The 16,344-nt window shown below is 38.7% G+C and overlaps 1 protein-coding gene and 1 pseudogene across 1 annotated transcript in view; both read right to left on the bottom strand.

Moving 5' to 3' along the window:
• Positions 1-6,817: 6,817 nt before the first annotated feature.
• LOC133092401 (all-trans-retinol dehydrogenase [NAD(+)] ADH4-like) overlaps positions 6,818-16,344 on the bottom strand; it is a 70,522-nt gene continuing 60,995 nt past the window's right edge. Inside the window, 1 exon segment of the mRNA XM_061191698.1 lies at positions 6,818-6,842. Coding sequence (XP_061047681.1) covers positions 6,818-6,842 — 25 coding nt within the window.
• LOC133092491 (DNA (cytosine-5)-methyltransferase 1-like) lies at positions 8,536-16,310 on the bottom strand (annotated as a pseudogene).

The following is a 16,344-nucleotide window of genomic DNA, read 5'->3' as shown; positions in this document are numbered from 1 at the left end:
CCCCACCTCCCCCCTTTGTTTTCTTTTTAAAAAATTGAAGTATAGGGAATTCCCTGGCAGTCCAGTGGTTAGGACTCCGTGCTTCCACTTCAGGGGGCAAGGGTTCCATCCCTGGTTGGGGAACTAAGATCCTGCAAGCTGCGTGGCATGGCCTAAATAAATAAATAAATAAAAATAAAAATTGTAGTATAGTTGATTTACAATGTTGTGTTAGTTTCTGGTATACAGCAAAGTGATTCAGTTATACATGTATATACATATTATTTTTCGTATTCTTTTCCATTATGGTTTATTACAGGATATTGAATATAGTTCCCTGTGCTATACAGTAGGTCCTTGTTGATTATTTTACATATAGTAGTTTGTATCTGCTATTTCAAACTCCTACCTTATCTCTTCCCCACACCCTTTCTCCTTTGGTAACCATAAGTTTGTTTTCTATGTCTGTAGGTTTCTGTTTCATAAATAAGTTCATTTGTGTCATATTTTAGATTCCACACATAAGTGATATCATCTGGTATTTGTCTTTCTCTTTCTGACTTACTTCACTTAATATGATAATCTCTAGGTCCATCCGTGTTGCTGCAAATGGCATTATTTCATTCTTTTTTATGGCTAAGTAGTACTCCATTGTATATATGTACCATATCTTTTTTATCCATTCATCTTGATGGACATTTAGGTTGTTTCATGTCTTGACTATTGTAAATAGTGCTGCTATGAACATAGGGATACATGTATCCTTTCGAATTAGAGATTTCCCCGGACATATGCCCAGGAGGGGGATTGCTGGGTCACATGGTAGTTCTATTTTTAGTTTTCTGAGGAACCTCCATACTGTTTTCCATAGTGGCTGCACCAATTTACATTCCCACCAACAGTGTAGGAGGGTTCCCTTTTCTCCACATGGAAAGGGTCTTTTCTTTACCCTACCCCTCCTCTTTTTTAAAATCAAAAGGGAAATCACTCCCCCAGAAGATTTCCCCTTATGTCTCATTCACCAGAATGAAGTTGTATGTCTACCCCAAGTCAGTCACTAGCAAAGAGGAATGGGATTAGACCAGTCATAGTTTAACTTCTGGAGCTGAGGGAGAGTCCCACCTTGCCTGAGCTCATTATTGCCTGTTTCCTGAATAAAATTGGGGTTCTGTTTGTAAGGGAGAAGAGAGGAATGGCTAATGAGTAGGCATCCAGTGTGGGCAACACCATCTTTGGGTAGGTCTCACCTGTTTATGGTATGACCTAAAAAACTGCCCTCTTTGAGTAGAACCTAGAGCAAAAGAAGTTCAGCTGGTCTAGTCTGCTATGAAAACAACTCTGATGCTTTCCTTTTATGGACTGAATGGCTTTTAAGGGACCATAGCAGGACATTGTATGGAGCCTGTGGCAACTCCAATGGTAGAATCATGGTGGAGAACCTAGAGTTTTAGAGCAAAGTTATACTCTCTTCAGTCCTGGTTATGATTAAAAATGCCTGACCGTGGTGACCATGGTGATCACTAGGTGATCGTGCTATCTGAGTTTCTCACCATGAACTGGGTGTTACTGGATCCACAAAATTATAAGGCTGGATGTACCCAGGAGGATAGCCTTACTAAAGGAAGTGATGTATATAGGACTAGACCCAAGCAAATCCTGAAGGCACAGTAAATTGCCTGAGCAGTTGACTCAGACTCCTACTGCACTTCCACCCCTTGGGGAGATTCCCTGTGATCAGTTCATAGAGGAGGAAGAGAATTTCAGCTTGGTTATAACGCTCTGCATGATATTCTGGCAGTTGGTAGAGGTAGACTCGGGAAATCTTGTCAGAGTACAGAACTTCAAGCATTATATCACTGTGAGGCCTCTGATAGGAATGAAATGATCTGAGATACAAATCTACATTGATTAATAGGTAGTAATTAATTAATGATTTGGTCAGATGATGAGGGACTTTGAAAGAATGAGGTTGTAGGATTGGTAATAAGGAAGTCTGGAAAAGAGATATATGGATGGACCTTCCATAACAGGCACTGAGTGTGAGGAAGTTTATATTCCATGTGAATCTTGACAAAAGGTCTGATTTTGGAAGAGATTGTCAATGATCAGGTGAAAAAGGTGACCCATCCTGGGGATATTGTTCAGCAGGCAACACTTTCTCTGGAGTCTTTGGAGTTTCACAAGACCTTTTGGTTTAAATAACATTTGTATTAACAGAGAATGGCTTTCTTTTTAACAAAGATCAGAAGACATTTTAGTAACACTTGTGAGTATTTACATGTCTCCATATTGCTGAGGAGAGCAAAATGATATTCTTGGAAAGATTCTTAATTTAATACTTTATCAAATCAGGTTTTTAAAAGCAGCTTACGATGCAGAATTTATTTCTCTTTTCAAAGCTGCAAGAAGGGACATCTCTTTCATTTCTTTCTCAGACTCCTTTGGTTAATTATGAAGACTTTTATTTTTAAGGTCAGGTTGTGAAATTTTATTAGTTATATTAACAGCAGGCTTATAGAACAGAATTTTATTGATAGAAATAGAGAAAGGGATAAAAATGTTATTTAATAATAAAATAAGGAGGATATAGCTTTTATTCTTTATTATTAAATGCCTTATATACTTATAATTTCTTTCTAAAAAGACCTTGAAACTTCAGAGAAGACAAATGGTCTATCCCTGGGTTTAAGTGATAGAATAAGAGCATTCTGGTTTAATCGCATTCCAGAGAGGAAATATTTAGGGTTTTTATATAGCTCAGTATTTGTCAACAATGGATATGATTGACTAAAGAATATACAGATATAGCCAGCATTTACTGGTATATTATTCAGAATAGGTATGTTACTCAGACTGTATATGGTGTATTGAGTTTAAGAATACTTAGCGATATGTAATTAGGAATAAAGAGGACATGATGGTAGGGGAGAAGGGGGTGTGCCAGCTGGGTTCAACTAGCAGAGGGACTGAACTTTGTGATGCTCCAGAGAGCAGAACTAGGGAGGCAAACCCTAGCTTTAACCATAAGGGAAAAATTGGCCTGCTCTCTGCAAAGCACTTGCAGAATATGAAAAATAGCCTTGCCCTCAAGAAGCTGTAGTCTAGTGAAACTGTTGAAGAATCAGATGAAATAATGCACATGAAAGTACTTTAAAAAATGTCAGCTGTGATATAGGTGAAAGTTGTTAGTCTCTCTCTGAATTCTTCTCAAAGAAAATAGATGGAAAAATGTTAAAAAAAACAAACACCTGAGGGCATTGTGGTAGCATTTAATAAACAATGACAGTCCAAGATGTTTGAAGACAGTTAATGTATCTTAAAATGCATTTTTTTTTCTTCTTAGAAGAATATACTGTGATTTTATTGGCTTCTAAATTCAGGTATTATTCACCCTATTAACTGGCATTCTTAAAGATTTGTAATAATTTTAGATCAAAATATCATTACAAAAATAGACCTGTGTATCTAAATACGTTAGAGAATGAAAACCTTTAAATAATATGTTTTTTGTTTGTTTGTTTTGTTTTTTCCTTTGGAGGGGTCAAGTTCCATTCCAGTTCTGTTTCAGTGGCTTGATGCCCTAGAAACAGTATAACTTGTGTTGCCCCTAGTATTTTAAAGAGTAACATTTTGGAGAGGGATGGATTGGGAGTTTGGGACTAGCAGATGCAAACTATTATATAGAGAATGGATAAACAACAAGGTCCTATTGTATAGCACAGGGAACTATATTCAATACCCTGTAATAAACCATAATTGAAAAAGAAAAGAAAATTAAAAATTAACATTTAAAAATAATGAATAAATATTAGAGCCCTGAGGAAAAGCAGACAATTGTCAGTAGTTTGCAGATTATTTTTATGTCTCTACAGTACAGTTTCTAAATGGAAGTTTTCTGCATATTAGCAAATGAATTATTGTTACAAGATTTTTATTGTTTCTGGAGTATCATATAAAGACTCAGCATTCATTTCTTATTTTAAGAGAGAGATGTTTGGGTAACTTAGAAATTAGGTGTACATTTTGAAGAATTATACTATAATTACGTTTACTAAGAATTTCAGTTGGGGGCCTGGATGAGAAAAAAGGCCTCTGCTGCTAAAGGAATGATAAAGGTTAAGCTTTAAACCCCACACATATCACCCTGGGTTTTCACTGATTTTATAAATAATCCCAGCAGTCTTGTTAAGAATAATGAGATTTTTTTGTTTTTCAAATCATAGAACCAGACATGGAAAAATAGAAGACTGATAGAGGCAGGGTTGGTGACTGCAGGAATAATTGGAGAGAGGGAGAGAGGGAAACTACTGCCTCACAACTTAGTTAATAATTTATTATTAACTTAGTTATTAATTTTACTAATTAATAGGTTTTATTAATTAATGTTATTAATAAAAATAATGCTCATAATGACTATTCTGAGTTATTAGGATTAGATTTGTGATTATATAGTAAAAAAGAGGAGTATAGAAATGTTTTGGAAAAATTTCACTCAAAAGGGCTGATATAGGGCTTCCCTGGTGGCGCAGTGGTTGAGAATCCGCTTGCTAATGCAGGGGACATGGGTTCGAGCCCTGGTCCGGGAAGATCCCACACGCCACGGGGCAACTAAGCCCATGCGCCACAACTACTGAGCCTGCGCTCTAGAGTCTGCGAGCCACACTACTGAGCCCGCATGCCTAGAGCCTGTGCTCTGCAACAAGAGAAGCCACTGCAGTGAGAAGCCCGCGCACTGCAATGAAGAGTAGCCCCTGCTTACTGCAACTAGAGAAAGCCCATGTGCAGCAACGAAGACACAAAGCAGCCAAAAATAAAATAAATTAATTAATTTTTTTTTTAAATTCTTTTTTTTTTTTTTCTTTTTTAAATTATTTATTTATTTATTTATTTATTTTTGGCTGTGTTGGGTCTTCGTCTCTGTGCGAGGGCTTTCTCTAGTTGCGGCAAGCGGGGGCCACTCTTCATCGCGGTGCGCGGGCCTCCCACTATCGTGGCCTCTCTTGTTGCGGAGCACAGGCTCCAGACGCGCAGGCTCAGTAGTTGTGGCTCATGGGCCCAGCCGCTCCGTGGCATGTGGGATCTTCCCAGACCAGGGCTCGAACCCGTGTCCCCTGCATTAGCAGGCAGACTTTCAACCACTGCGCCACCAGGGAAGCCCTAATTAATTTTTTATAAAGGCTAATATAAACTATTTGGACACTTGTGAGGGTAAACTTTGGTATCAGACAACACATAGCTATTGAGCATCTCTAACAGACAGAAGGGTGGATTCAAGGATTGTTCTGCCTTCAAGGAGTTTACAAACATATACTTGAAAAACTAGCAGTGGAAACAGCATGTCCTAAGATTGCGATAAAGATACTAAGAGCCAAAGGATATCAGGGAAGGAAAACAGCTTTTTGGTTGCCAAGATCTGAGAAGGAGGTGGGTCTCAAGCTGGACCTGGGAAGGATTGAGGAACCCAAAGAGAGGTGGGGAGGGCAGGAGGAGAAAACACAACTGATATAGAGAATAACATGAGAAAGGCCAACCACCTGAGGGGTGCGTCCTATTCCCCACAGTGCCAACAAAGGAAGCCTTTACAGATGGATTAACTGGCTTCCATTTCTAATGAAAGAGAATCTTAAATAAGCAGGAATATAAGTTTCTGCTTTGAGATATTACTACCCTCCTCAGCCAAAGTTTCAGAGTTTATCTTCTCTCAGAGTTAGACGTGTGGTAAACATTAAAAAAAACCCCAAACTGGTGGATTTCAGAAATTATGCTAAACTGAGATCTAGTCTTTCTTACTCTAATCTAAATTATTATCTGTCTTATTCTTAAACTGCCCATTGTAGCATCTATTAGTATAATAGTTTGAAAACGCTCATTTTGCTTTTCATATAAATCTTATTGTCTGTTATATCTTGCAACTATAAATAGTTTTACTTACTACATTTATTATAAGTACATTGTTCTTTGTCATTTCTAGTTGAATATAGAAAATAGATTACTTAGTGCAAATTACAGATGTTTAACTCTGTTAATGTCTAAACATTATGCATTGTGATAATTATCAAAGATGAAAAGGGCAATTATTTAATAAAAATGGAAATTTGAGAGTGTAAATGTATTTTCTTTTTAAAAAATCTTTATATCTATGTGTGTGTGTATATATATATATATATATATATATATATATATATATATATTCATTTATACAGTTTCTGATATCCCAGTACTAGTGATTATAGTTCACAGTAGTAAAGTGGGGCTAAGAGAAATGAACAGATGTTAAAAAGGAAATTATTTAGCAGCTTGTTAAAGAAGAGTAGCTTGTAACTTATTGTAACTTGTGTTACATATATGATATAGATAACACAAGATTTAAAGATATATGTATCTTATTACATTCTACATATTAATAGTGATTTTTTTCTGTTAAAAAGCTTTTTATTATGGAAAAGTTTAAACGTATACAATAGTAGACAGAGCAGTATAATGAAACCCCATATATTTATCACCCCACCTAAAAAAGTATAAACATATAGGCAATCTAGTTTTATTTATGATCCCTTCATTCCCCACTCCCACCTCTCCAGAACTAGTTTTAAACAATGCCCAAACATCATATGATTCTATTCATAAACACATAAATTAGCATAGTTATTTAACATAGGAAATACTAATATATTTTATGGATAAAAATGCTGTAATCTCTATAGCTATTTGATATTGACATGTTAACTGTAAATATCTGTTTAAACTCACAGTAATCATTGTTCATCATATCAGGTAATGAATTAACCAGACAGGTTAAGATTTAGTCAGCTAGTATTCCAAATTGTTCCTGGAGTTGTCAAAAGAGCAGGACTGTCCTAATGCTGTTAATAATAATAAAACAACAATCAGTATAATTTTCATGACAGATTTCACCAAAACCCATGAATAATTTTTGTTTTTTTGTTTCAAGATTTGGCTTAATATTTCTTTATAGATACCAACTTTGCTAAGTCTAATTTCTATTATCTTGTCATCCACTTCCATTCATGACATTACTAATACTTTATACATGGTGTTAGTAAGCTGGGGAAAAATTGGGGACCCTCACTTGATTCTGGGCAAGATCCTTGTGGCCCAGTGGTGTTATAGAGAAGTAGAGCATGTTGAGGTTGTCGTGAGATTTTCGTCTTGGAATAGTCACTGCTCTTGGCTCTCCTGTAGCTTAGGGAAAATTGGGCATCAAAAGAAGGGGTGGTTGGTGTGTTGGAATATTGCTTGCGGAGAACTCAAAAATTCCTACTCCTTCAACATGTAGAAGCAAGGAGGGGGATAAGCCTCAAAGGCAGAGAATTTCTTATCTTGGACCTTACTGCTGGAGCTGTAGAACCCCTGGCATCAGCAGGTTGCCATGCACAAATATTTTCTTCACCCAGCACCTGGAGCTACACCTACCTATGGAGGGAGAACTTCTGTGGCCTTTCCTCACCATGAGTCAGGGTCACTACACCTTAACAGGCCAACTGCGTGTTTTGTTCCCTCCAGTTCCTTGCTTCTGTGCAGTTGGTATGGCAGGAGGGCCTACCCTCAGTTGTGCTTCATGTTCCTGTATGGTCAGCATCCCTGGGGAGGCCCATCCTCTGCCTTCTCTGTTGCCACCTTTCCAGGTGTGTGGGCAGTCAGGTGGTCTTCTCAGTAGGCCAGGGGGAAGTAGGAGGCCTCATTCAGGTGTCTACCCCTAAGCCTCCATTCTGCCACTGACTACCAGGCCTACATGGGATAGTATGAAAGACTTGCCCAGCTATTAATAAAGTAGTGCAGCATTTTCCATTTGGCTGCCACTTAGCAGTCCTTGTGGGTATATTCCATGACTGAGAAAAAGGGTAGCTGTGGAGGAGCTATGAGTGCCAGGGTCTAAGGCCCTAAACCCCAACCTGACTCCTAACTTGAGGAATACTGCTTATGGGAATATTGAGATTGTACAAGATATTTTAGGGCTTACACACTAAGTTACTTTGTGTAGCTTAAAAAATAATGTTTATTTTTTCTTTTCTTTTTTTCTTTAGAAAATCTTTGATGTGTAATAGCGAAGAAGTGAAGCAACTTTATATCTATCTGTATGGATTAGTTTCAGGTTAGCTCCTAACTACTGTTAGGATCCCAGAAAAAGACCGAGTGAAGCCAAGACCTTGGGAAAAGTGTGGACAGAGAGAAACCCTAGAAAAAGGGAGGAAGGGGGGTGCCCGTGAAGAGGAGGAGGATCGGGAGTGGGGAGGGACTCCTGGGAAGGAGCAGAATGCGGACAGTCGTACACAGAACTCAAGGATCTCTGGGGGTGCCTCAGGCAGAGCCCACAACACTCCACCCCTGCTTTTGTCACGCCCTGGACTTCCGCTCATGGATTTCTTTTGGAGAATTCTGCAACTCTGCAACTTTAAAATAGAGGTCTAAAAGCAATGACTATGACGTAGTTATAGTCATTGTCAGTACCCACAGATAATCAGAAACACTCGGGAAAACAGCTACCTCTACCTAACTCTTAAAACACCACCGTGTGTGCTATGTTACAACCCCATTTCAGGCACAGTTTTCTGGAAGAGTCTGCTGCCTCCTGGAAGAGCAGAGGCCTTTGCCAACCTGTAGAACTTGTTGACTGATCTTCATGTCTGTCTCATAGGGCCTGCCATTACTCTTCTTGATACAGAAGATCTCTTATGCGGCCAATTTGGTATGGTTCACAGGCATCCAGGTTGCTGCCTTTGATGTAGTTGGAGTATTTCTGGTAGTGTTCTGGATTCAGATCTTCATTGATAGGCTCCTTCTGTGGGTGTTTTATAGGACTGACAGCTTGATGTCCAACGTGAAGGCCTTAGGGAGGAGGTATACACCATCGCCCACTCGATACTGGATGCCATTCTTGGTGGCTGAGCTGTAGAGAACCCGGCCATCCAGATCCTCGAGCTGCTCTGTGATCCTGGGAATTTCTTTTTGCCTCATTCCAGCCAGATGAACATAGCTTGTGCACAGTTTATACTTTTCCTCCGTCGGCTGAGTTTTTGGAGGGGACTCAAATCTCGCATCGTTTTGATCATACCACAGCTGGTAGAGATAGGACTTCCCATCATCCTCTGCCATCAGGGCCTCAGAATCCATGCCTCCCTCCAAGGCCCAGTTTTATGACAGAACTTTATAGACCTTCACTTTGCTGTGAGTGTATGAAAAGCTGCATGTCCTCACATTTGTCTACCAGGAACAGCTCCAGGGGATCTGATGTGGCCCCGAGGACGTTGTGTGTCCCAACACAGAACCAGTGGGTATGCAAGCTCTGCCTTTGCCGCTGTCCTCCCACAGTGCCATGACAGTGGTTTTGAGGAATTATCTGGAATAAAAGAGACACAGTTCCCCACTTCCAGGGTTTCTGAGGCAATGTATACTTTCTTATAGTAACTCTTCTTCCCAGCAGTCCTGATGGCTTCTCCAACCCAATAGATCAGATTCTTGTACTTTCTTTTCCCCTGCTGCATGTTTTTGGAGTGATGGCATCTCTGGGATATTGCCATTGACATTGTTGTCATCTGCCTCCTTCATGACCATATTGGGACACCTCTCTTGGCAAGCCTGTTTGCTCCATTCCCTACCACCAAATTTAACCGTATCCTTACAGGCTTTACACTGTCCACATTCAGGCTGTTGACAAATCTTGCAAATGCCACACAGTCGGCATTTAAAAGCATTCTTCTTGTCTTTGTCATCCTTTTCAATTTGCTCTGTGAAGAAAGTGTCAAAGATCTGGTAGAGCAGCTTGGTAGTGGTGGCTTTAGTGGGGCCTTTGTCCTTTTCTTGGCAGAATGCCCAATGGTCTGACATCTTTCAGCTTGCCTTTTTCCCAGGATGACCCCTGCCAACTTGATCAGGTCCCTCATGTAGTGGGTCAGGAAGATGGGCTGCTTGTCACTATCCCCAGTCTCATCATAATTCTCTACTTGTTCCACCACAAACTGGGCAGTGAATTGACTTAGGATGAGCACAGAGGAGAAACAGTAACCTCAATCTTATTGATCCGGTCTTCATAGGCTGAGTCAGGGTTGTTCTGCAGGAACTCAACTACTACCTTACTTGTGTAGATCTTCTCCTGCATCATGCTGAACATCAGTGCATTCTCTGCTTTGGGATCCATCATAATATATTTGACAAATGAGGTGCTGAAGCTCATGAGAGCCTTTTCACCTCTGTCAAAGCCAGTGATCCACCATTGATTTATGGGGCCAAGAATTTTGCCATTAACACCACTTTCAAGAGATCGGTCATCATTTTATATTGATTTTGCTGAATCAGAAAAGAAGAGTTTGACATTCTTTTTAATTAGGCTGGTGTCGATCGGGCACAGGTGACCGCGTTTACAGTACATGCTGAAGCATGTCATTTTGGTTGGGGAAGAGCCTCTCAAAGCCAGATTCATTGGCTTCGAAGATAGACATTCTCCCATTTATTAACAACTGTATCTCATCCACTGCATCAGGAGGATGCTCTTCATATCCTAGTTCAGTGTCATCCAGGTACTGTCTGCATTGAATGCACCTTGGAGGATGGGTCTTGGAGGACACAACTATTTTGGTTTGATCTATTTTTTTCTCAGTTGGGTCCTTGGATATAGTTTTGCATCTCTTCTCCTCCCTGCTGACACTTTAATCTTGGACTTTCAGTCTCCAAACTTTTCATCCTTCTCTTTCTAATCAGAAACTTGTGATTTTACTCTTTCAGGTTCTTTTTCTTCAGGTCTCTGGCAGCTAGAATCTTTGGGTTGTCTTCTGTGCCTCTTTTCATCTTTATTATCTCCTTTATCCTGAATTTTATCTTGCACTCCTTGTTCTGCCTGGCTCCTTAGATTTCTGTTTAGGTGCTTGTTCTTTAGTTTGACCTCTGAATCTCTTCTTTTTCATCTCTTTGTTCTTCTTCCTCCGTGTGTGTTTATGGTTTTACTCTTTCTGGTTCTTCTGCAGGGAGTGGTCTAGCAACTGGTTCTGTGGATGTGACTTTATATCTCTTTTCCTCCTAGTCTTTTTCTTCTTCATTGATAGAATCATCCAATTTCGGTCTTTCAAGTTCTTCCTCAGGTTTCCTTGCGAAATGAGATGTGATTGTGATCTGACTGGTAGTTTGCCTTATAATCCTGGGCCGAGATGAGACTTCAGACTTTGTTTCTCCATCAGACTTGCTTCTTCTGGGTATGCAAAGTTTAGAAATGGTTTTGGGAGACTTGTTTTCCTCTGCCATTCCCACTCTGCGGTCCTTACCACTTGTTTTCTAGACATCTATTCACTTCCCAACTGAAAGCCTGACGTCTGTTCTCCAAGGATAAATCTTTATTTAAAGGGATTTGATTTTAGCCAGGTAGCCCTCCACTGATAATTCTTCTTTATGTAATTTATATAAAGTCACACAGCTGATTCTTTATTTCTGTTTGCAGAAATTCATGCAAGGGATTCAATTTCTCCTTCACACATTCCCTTTCTGTTAAGCTATCTGAAAAAACACGGAGTCTGCTCCTGAACTGCAAAGAAAATCATCCTCACCACACTGAACGGGGATCATTTCTTTACTTTTTTTTAACATCTTTATTGGAGTATAATTGCTTTACAATGGTGTGTTACTTTCTGCTTTATAACAAAGTGAATCAGCTATACATATACATATATCCCCATATCTCCTCCCTCTTGCATCTCTCTCCCACCCTCCTTATCCCACCCCTCTAGGTGGTCACAAAGCACCGAGCTGATCTCCCTGTGCTATGGGGCTGCATCCCACTAGCTATCTATTTTACATTTGGTAGTATATATAAGTCCATGACACTCTCTCACTTCGGCCCAGCTTACCCTTCCCCTTCCCCGTGTCCTCAAGTCCATTCTCCACGTCTGTGTCTTTATTCGTGTCCTGCCCCTAGGTTCTTCAGAACCTTTTTTTTTTTTTTAGATTCCATATATATATGTTAGCTTACGGTATTTGTTTTTCTCTTTCTGACTTACTTCACTCTGTATGACAGACTATAGGTCCATGCACCTCACTACAAATAACTCAATTTTGTTTCTTTTTATGGCTGAGTAATATTCCATTGTATATATGTGCCACATCTTATTTATCCATTCATCTGTTGATGGACACTTCGGTTGCTTCCATGTCCTGGCTATTGTAAATAGAGCTGCAATGAACATTGTGGTACATGACTCTTTTTGAATTATGGTTTTCTCAGGGTATATGCCCAGTAGTGGGATTGCTGGGTCGTATGGTAGTTCTATTTTTAGTTTTTTAAGCAACCTCCATACTGTTCTCCATAGTGGCTGTATCAATTTACATTCCCACCAACAGTGCAAGAGGGTTCCCTTTTCTCCACACCCTGTCCAGCATTTATTGTTTGTAGATTTTTTTGATGATGGCCATTCTGACTGGTGTGAGGTGATACCTCATTGTAGTTTTGATGTGCATTTCTCTAATGATTAGTGATGTTGAGCATTCTTTCATGTGTTTGTTGGCAATCTGTATATCCTCTTTGTAGAAATGTCTGTTTAGGTATTCTGCCCATTTTTGGATTGGGTTGTTTGTTTTTTTGATATTGAGCTGCTTGTAAATTTTGGAGATTAATCCTTTGTCAGTTGCTTCATTTGCAAATATTTTCTCCCATTCTGAGGGTTGTCTTTTCATCTTGTTTATGGCTTCCTTTGCTGTGCAAAAGCTTTGAAGTTTCATTAGGTCTCATTTGTTTATTTTTGTTTTTATTTCCATTCCTCTAAGAGGTGGTTCAAAAAGGATCTTTCTGTGATTTATGTCATAGAGTGTTCTGCCTTTGTTTTCCTCTAAGAGTTTGATAGTGTCTGGCCTTACATTTAGGTCTTTAATCCATTTTGAGTTTATTTTTGTGTATGGCGTTAGGGAGTGTTCTAATTTCGTTCTTTTAGCTCTCCAGTTTTCCCAGCACCACTTATTGAAGAGGCTATCTTTTCTCCATTGTATGTTCTTGCCTACTTTGTCGTAAATTAGGTGACCATATGTGCATGGGTTTATCTCTGGGCTTTCTATCCTGTTCCATTGATCTATATTTCTGTTTTTGTGTCAGTACCATACTGTCTTGATTACTATAGCTTTGTAGTATAGACTGAACTCCGGGAACCTGATTCCTTCAGCTCCATTTTTCCTTCTCAGGATTGCTTTGGCTATTCGGGGTCTTTTGTGTTTCCATACAAATTGTGAAATTTTTTGTTCTAGTTCTGTGAAAAATGCCAGTGGTAGTTTGATAGGGATTGCATTGAATCTGTAGATGGCTTTGGGTAGTATAGTCATTTTCACAATGTTGATTCTTCCAATCCAAGAACATGGTATATCTCTCCATCTGTTTGTATCATCTTTAATTTCTTTCATCAGTGTCTTATAGTTTTCTGCATACAGGTCTTTTGTCTCCTTAGGTAGGTTTATTCCTCGGTATTTTATTCTTTTTGTGGCAATGGTAAATGGGAGTGTTTCCTTAAATTCTCTTTCAGATTTTTCATCATTAGTGTATAGGAATACAAGAGATTTCTGTGCATTAATATTGTATCCTCCTACTTTACCAAATTCATTGATTAGCTGTAGTAGTTTTCTGGTAGCATCTTTAGGATTCTCTATGTATAGTATCATGTCATCTGCAAACAGTGACAGCTTTACTTCTTCTTTTCTGATTTGGATTCCTTTTATTTCTTTTTCTTCTCTGATTGCTGAGGCTAAAACTTCCAAAACTATGTTCAATAATAGTGATGAGAGTGGACAACCGTGTCTTGTTCCTGATCTTAGTGGAAGTGGTTTCAGTTTTTCACCATTGAGAATGATGTTGGCTGTGGGATTGTCATATATGGCCTTTATTGTGTTGAGGCAAGTTCCCTCTATGCCTACTTTCTGGAGGGTTTGTATCATAAATGGGTGTTGAATTTTGTCAAAAGCTTTTTCTGCATCTATTGAGGTGATCATATGGTTTTTCTCCTTCCATTTGTTAATGTGGTGTATCACATTGATTGATTTGTGTATATTGAAGAATCCTTGCATTCCTGGGATAAACCCCACTTGATCATGGTGTATGATCCTTTTAATGTGCTGTTGGATTCTGTTTGCTAGTATTTTGTTGAGGAGTTTTGCATCTATGTTCATCAGTGATATTGGTCTGTAGTTTTCTTCTTTTGTGACATCTTTGTCTGGTTTGGGTATCAGAGTGATGGTGGGCTCATGGAATGAGTTTGGGAGTGTTCCTCTCTCTGCTATATTTTGGAAGAGTTTGAGAAGGATAGGTGTTAGCTCTTCTCTAAATGTTTGATGGAATTCGCCTGTGAAGCCATCTCATCCTGGGCTTTTGTTTGTTGGAAGATTTTTAATCACAGTCTCAATTTCAGTGCTTGTGATTGGTCTGTTTATATTTTCTATTACTTCCTGGTTTAGTCTTGGAAGGTTGTGCTTTTCTAAAAATTTGTCCATTTCTTTCAGGTTGTCCTTTTTATTGACATATAGTTGCTTGTAGTAATCTCTCATGATCCTTTGTATTTCTGCAGTGTCAGTTGTTACTTCTCCTTTTTCATTTCTAATTCTATTGATTTGAGTCTTTTCCCTTTTTTCTTGATGAGTCTGGCTAATGGTTTATCAATTTTGTTTATCTTCTCCAAGAACCAGCTTTTAGTTTTATTGACCTTTGCAATCATTTCCTTCATTTCTTTTTCATTTATTTCTGATCTGATCTTTATGATTTCTTTCCTTCTGCCAACTTGGGGTTTTTTTGTTCTTCTTTCTCTAATTGCTTTAGGTGTAAGGTTAGGTTGTTTATTTGAGATGTTTCTTGTTTCTTGAGGTAGGATTGTATTGCAATAAACTTGCCTCTTAGAACTGCTTTTGCTACATCTGATAGGTTTTGGGTCGTTGTGTTTTCATTGTCATTTGTTTCTAGGTATTTTTTGATTTCCTCTTTGAGTTCTTCAGTGATCTTTTGGTTATTAAGTAGTGTATTGTTTAGCCTCCATGTGTTTGTATTTTTTACAGCTTTTTTCCTGTAATTGATATCTAGTCTCATAGCATTGTGGTCAGAAAAGATACTTGATACAATTTCAATTTTCTTAAATTTACCAAGGGTTGATTTGTGACCCAAGGTATGATCTATCCTGGAGACTGTTCCCTGAGCACTTGAGGAGAAAGTGTATTCTGGTTTTTTTGGATGGAATGTCCTATAAATATCAGTTAAGTCCATCTTGTTTAATGTATCATTTAAAGCTTGTGTTTCCTTATTTATTTTCATTTTGGATGATCTGTCCATTGGTGGAAGTGGGGTGTTAAAGTCCCCTACTATGATTGTGTTACTGTCAATGTCTCCTGTTATGGCTGTTAGCATTTGCCTTATGTATTGAGGTGCTCCTATGTTGGGTACATAAATATTTAGAATTGTTATATCTTCTTCTTGGATTGATCCCTTGATCATTATGTAGTGTCCTTCTTTGTCTCTTGTAATAGTCTTTATTTTAAAGTCTATTTTGTCTGATATGAGAATTGCTACTCCAGCTTTGTTTTGATTCCCATATGCATGGAATATCTTTTTCCATCCCCTCACTTTCAGTCTGTATGTGTCTCTAGGTCTGAAGTGGGTCTCTTGTAGACAGCATATTTACAGGTCTTGTTTTTGTATCCATTCATCCAGTCTATATCTTTTGGTGGGAGCATTTAATCCATTTACATTTAAGGTAATTATCGATATGTATGTTCCTATTACCATTTTCTTAATTGTTCTTTTCTTTTTATTGAACCTCTTTTTGATATGTTGCAGGTAGCACTTTTGCAAATTAGGGAGTTCATATCAGTAGAGATATTTTCTCAGATTTCTTTCCCAGGAAGTATCCTAGGTCCTCACACCATGGACCTATTTTCTTCTTTTGCAACATTTATTCTCTGCTTCAAACTCCTGTCATTTAACTATATACTTTCCCCCTTTCACTTCTTTTTGTTGCCTTTTTGCATCTCCTCTGTGTAACACTGTTCCTGGTGTTTTGTCCTTTGCTTCTACTGACCAACAGTGTGGTTGATTATTTTAACCAAAATCATTGATCCTAGTCTTACCCACTCCCCAATTACCAGGGATCCCCTGATTGGGACATTTTTATAAATCAGTTCTCAGGGTCTATGCCAAGAGAGCACAATGTAGCTAAAATTGTAGACTTGAATCACTTATAAGACAACCATGACAAAGCAAGAGAATGAGACAGTTGGGGCACCCTTTAAGTATCTGTTACCTGCCACTCACTGCTCACATCTTCATGGTTTTCACCAGAGTCTGATAATGAAGGGCCTGGAGTGGGCATTCTGTGTCAGTTGCAGACCACAATGATTCCAGAC

This window comes from Eubalaena glacialis, chromosome 5 (genome assembly GCF_028564815.1).
Source record: "Eubalaena glacialis isolate mEubGla1 chromosome 5, mEubGla1.1.hap2.+ XY, whole genome shotgun sequence".
Classification (NCBI taxonomy): Eukaryota; Metazoa; Chordata; class Mammalia; order Artiodactyla; family Balaenidae; genus Eubalaena; species Eubalaena glacialis.
Note: the sequence above shows the minus strand (reverse complement) of the source record. Positions and strands in the feature narration are given on the sequence as shown.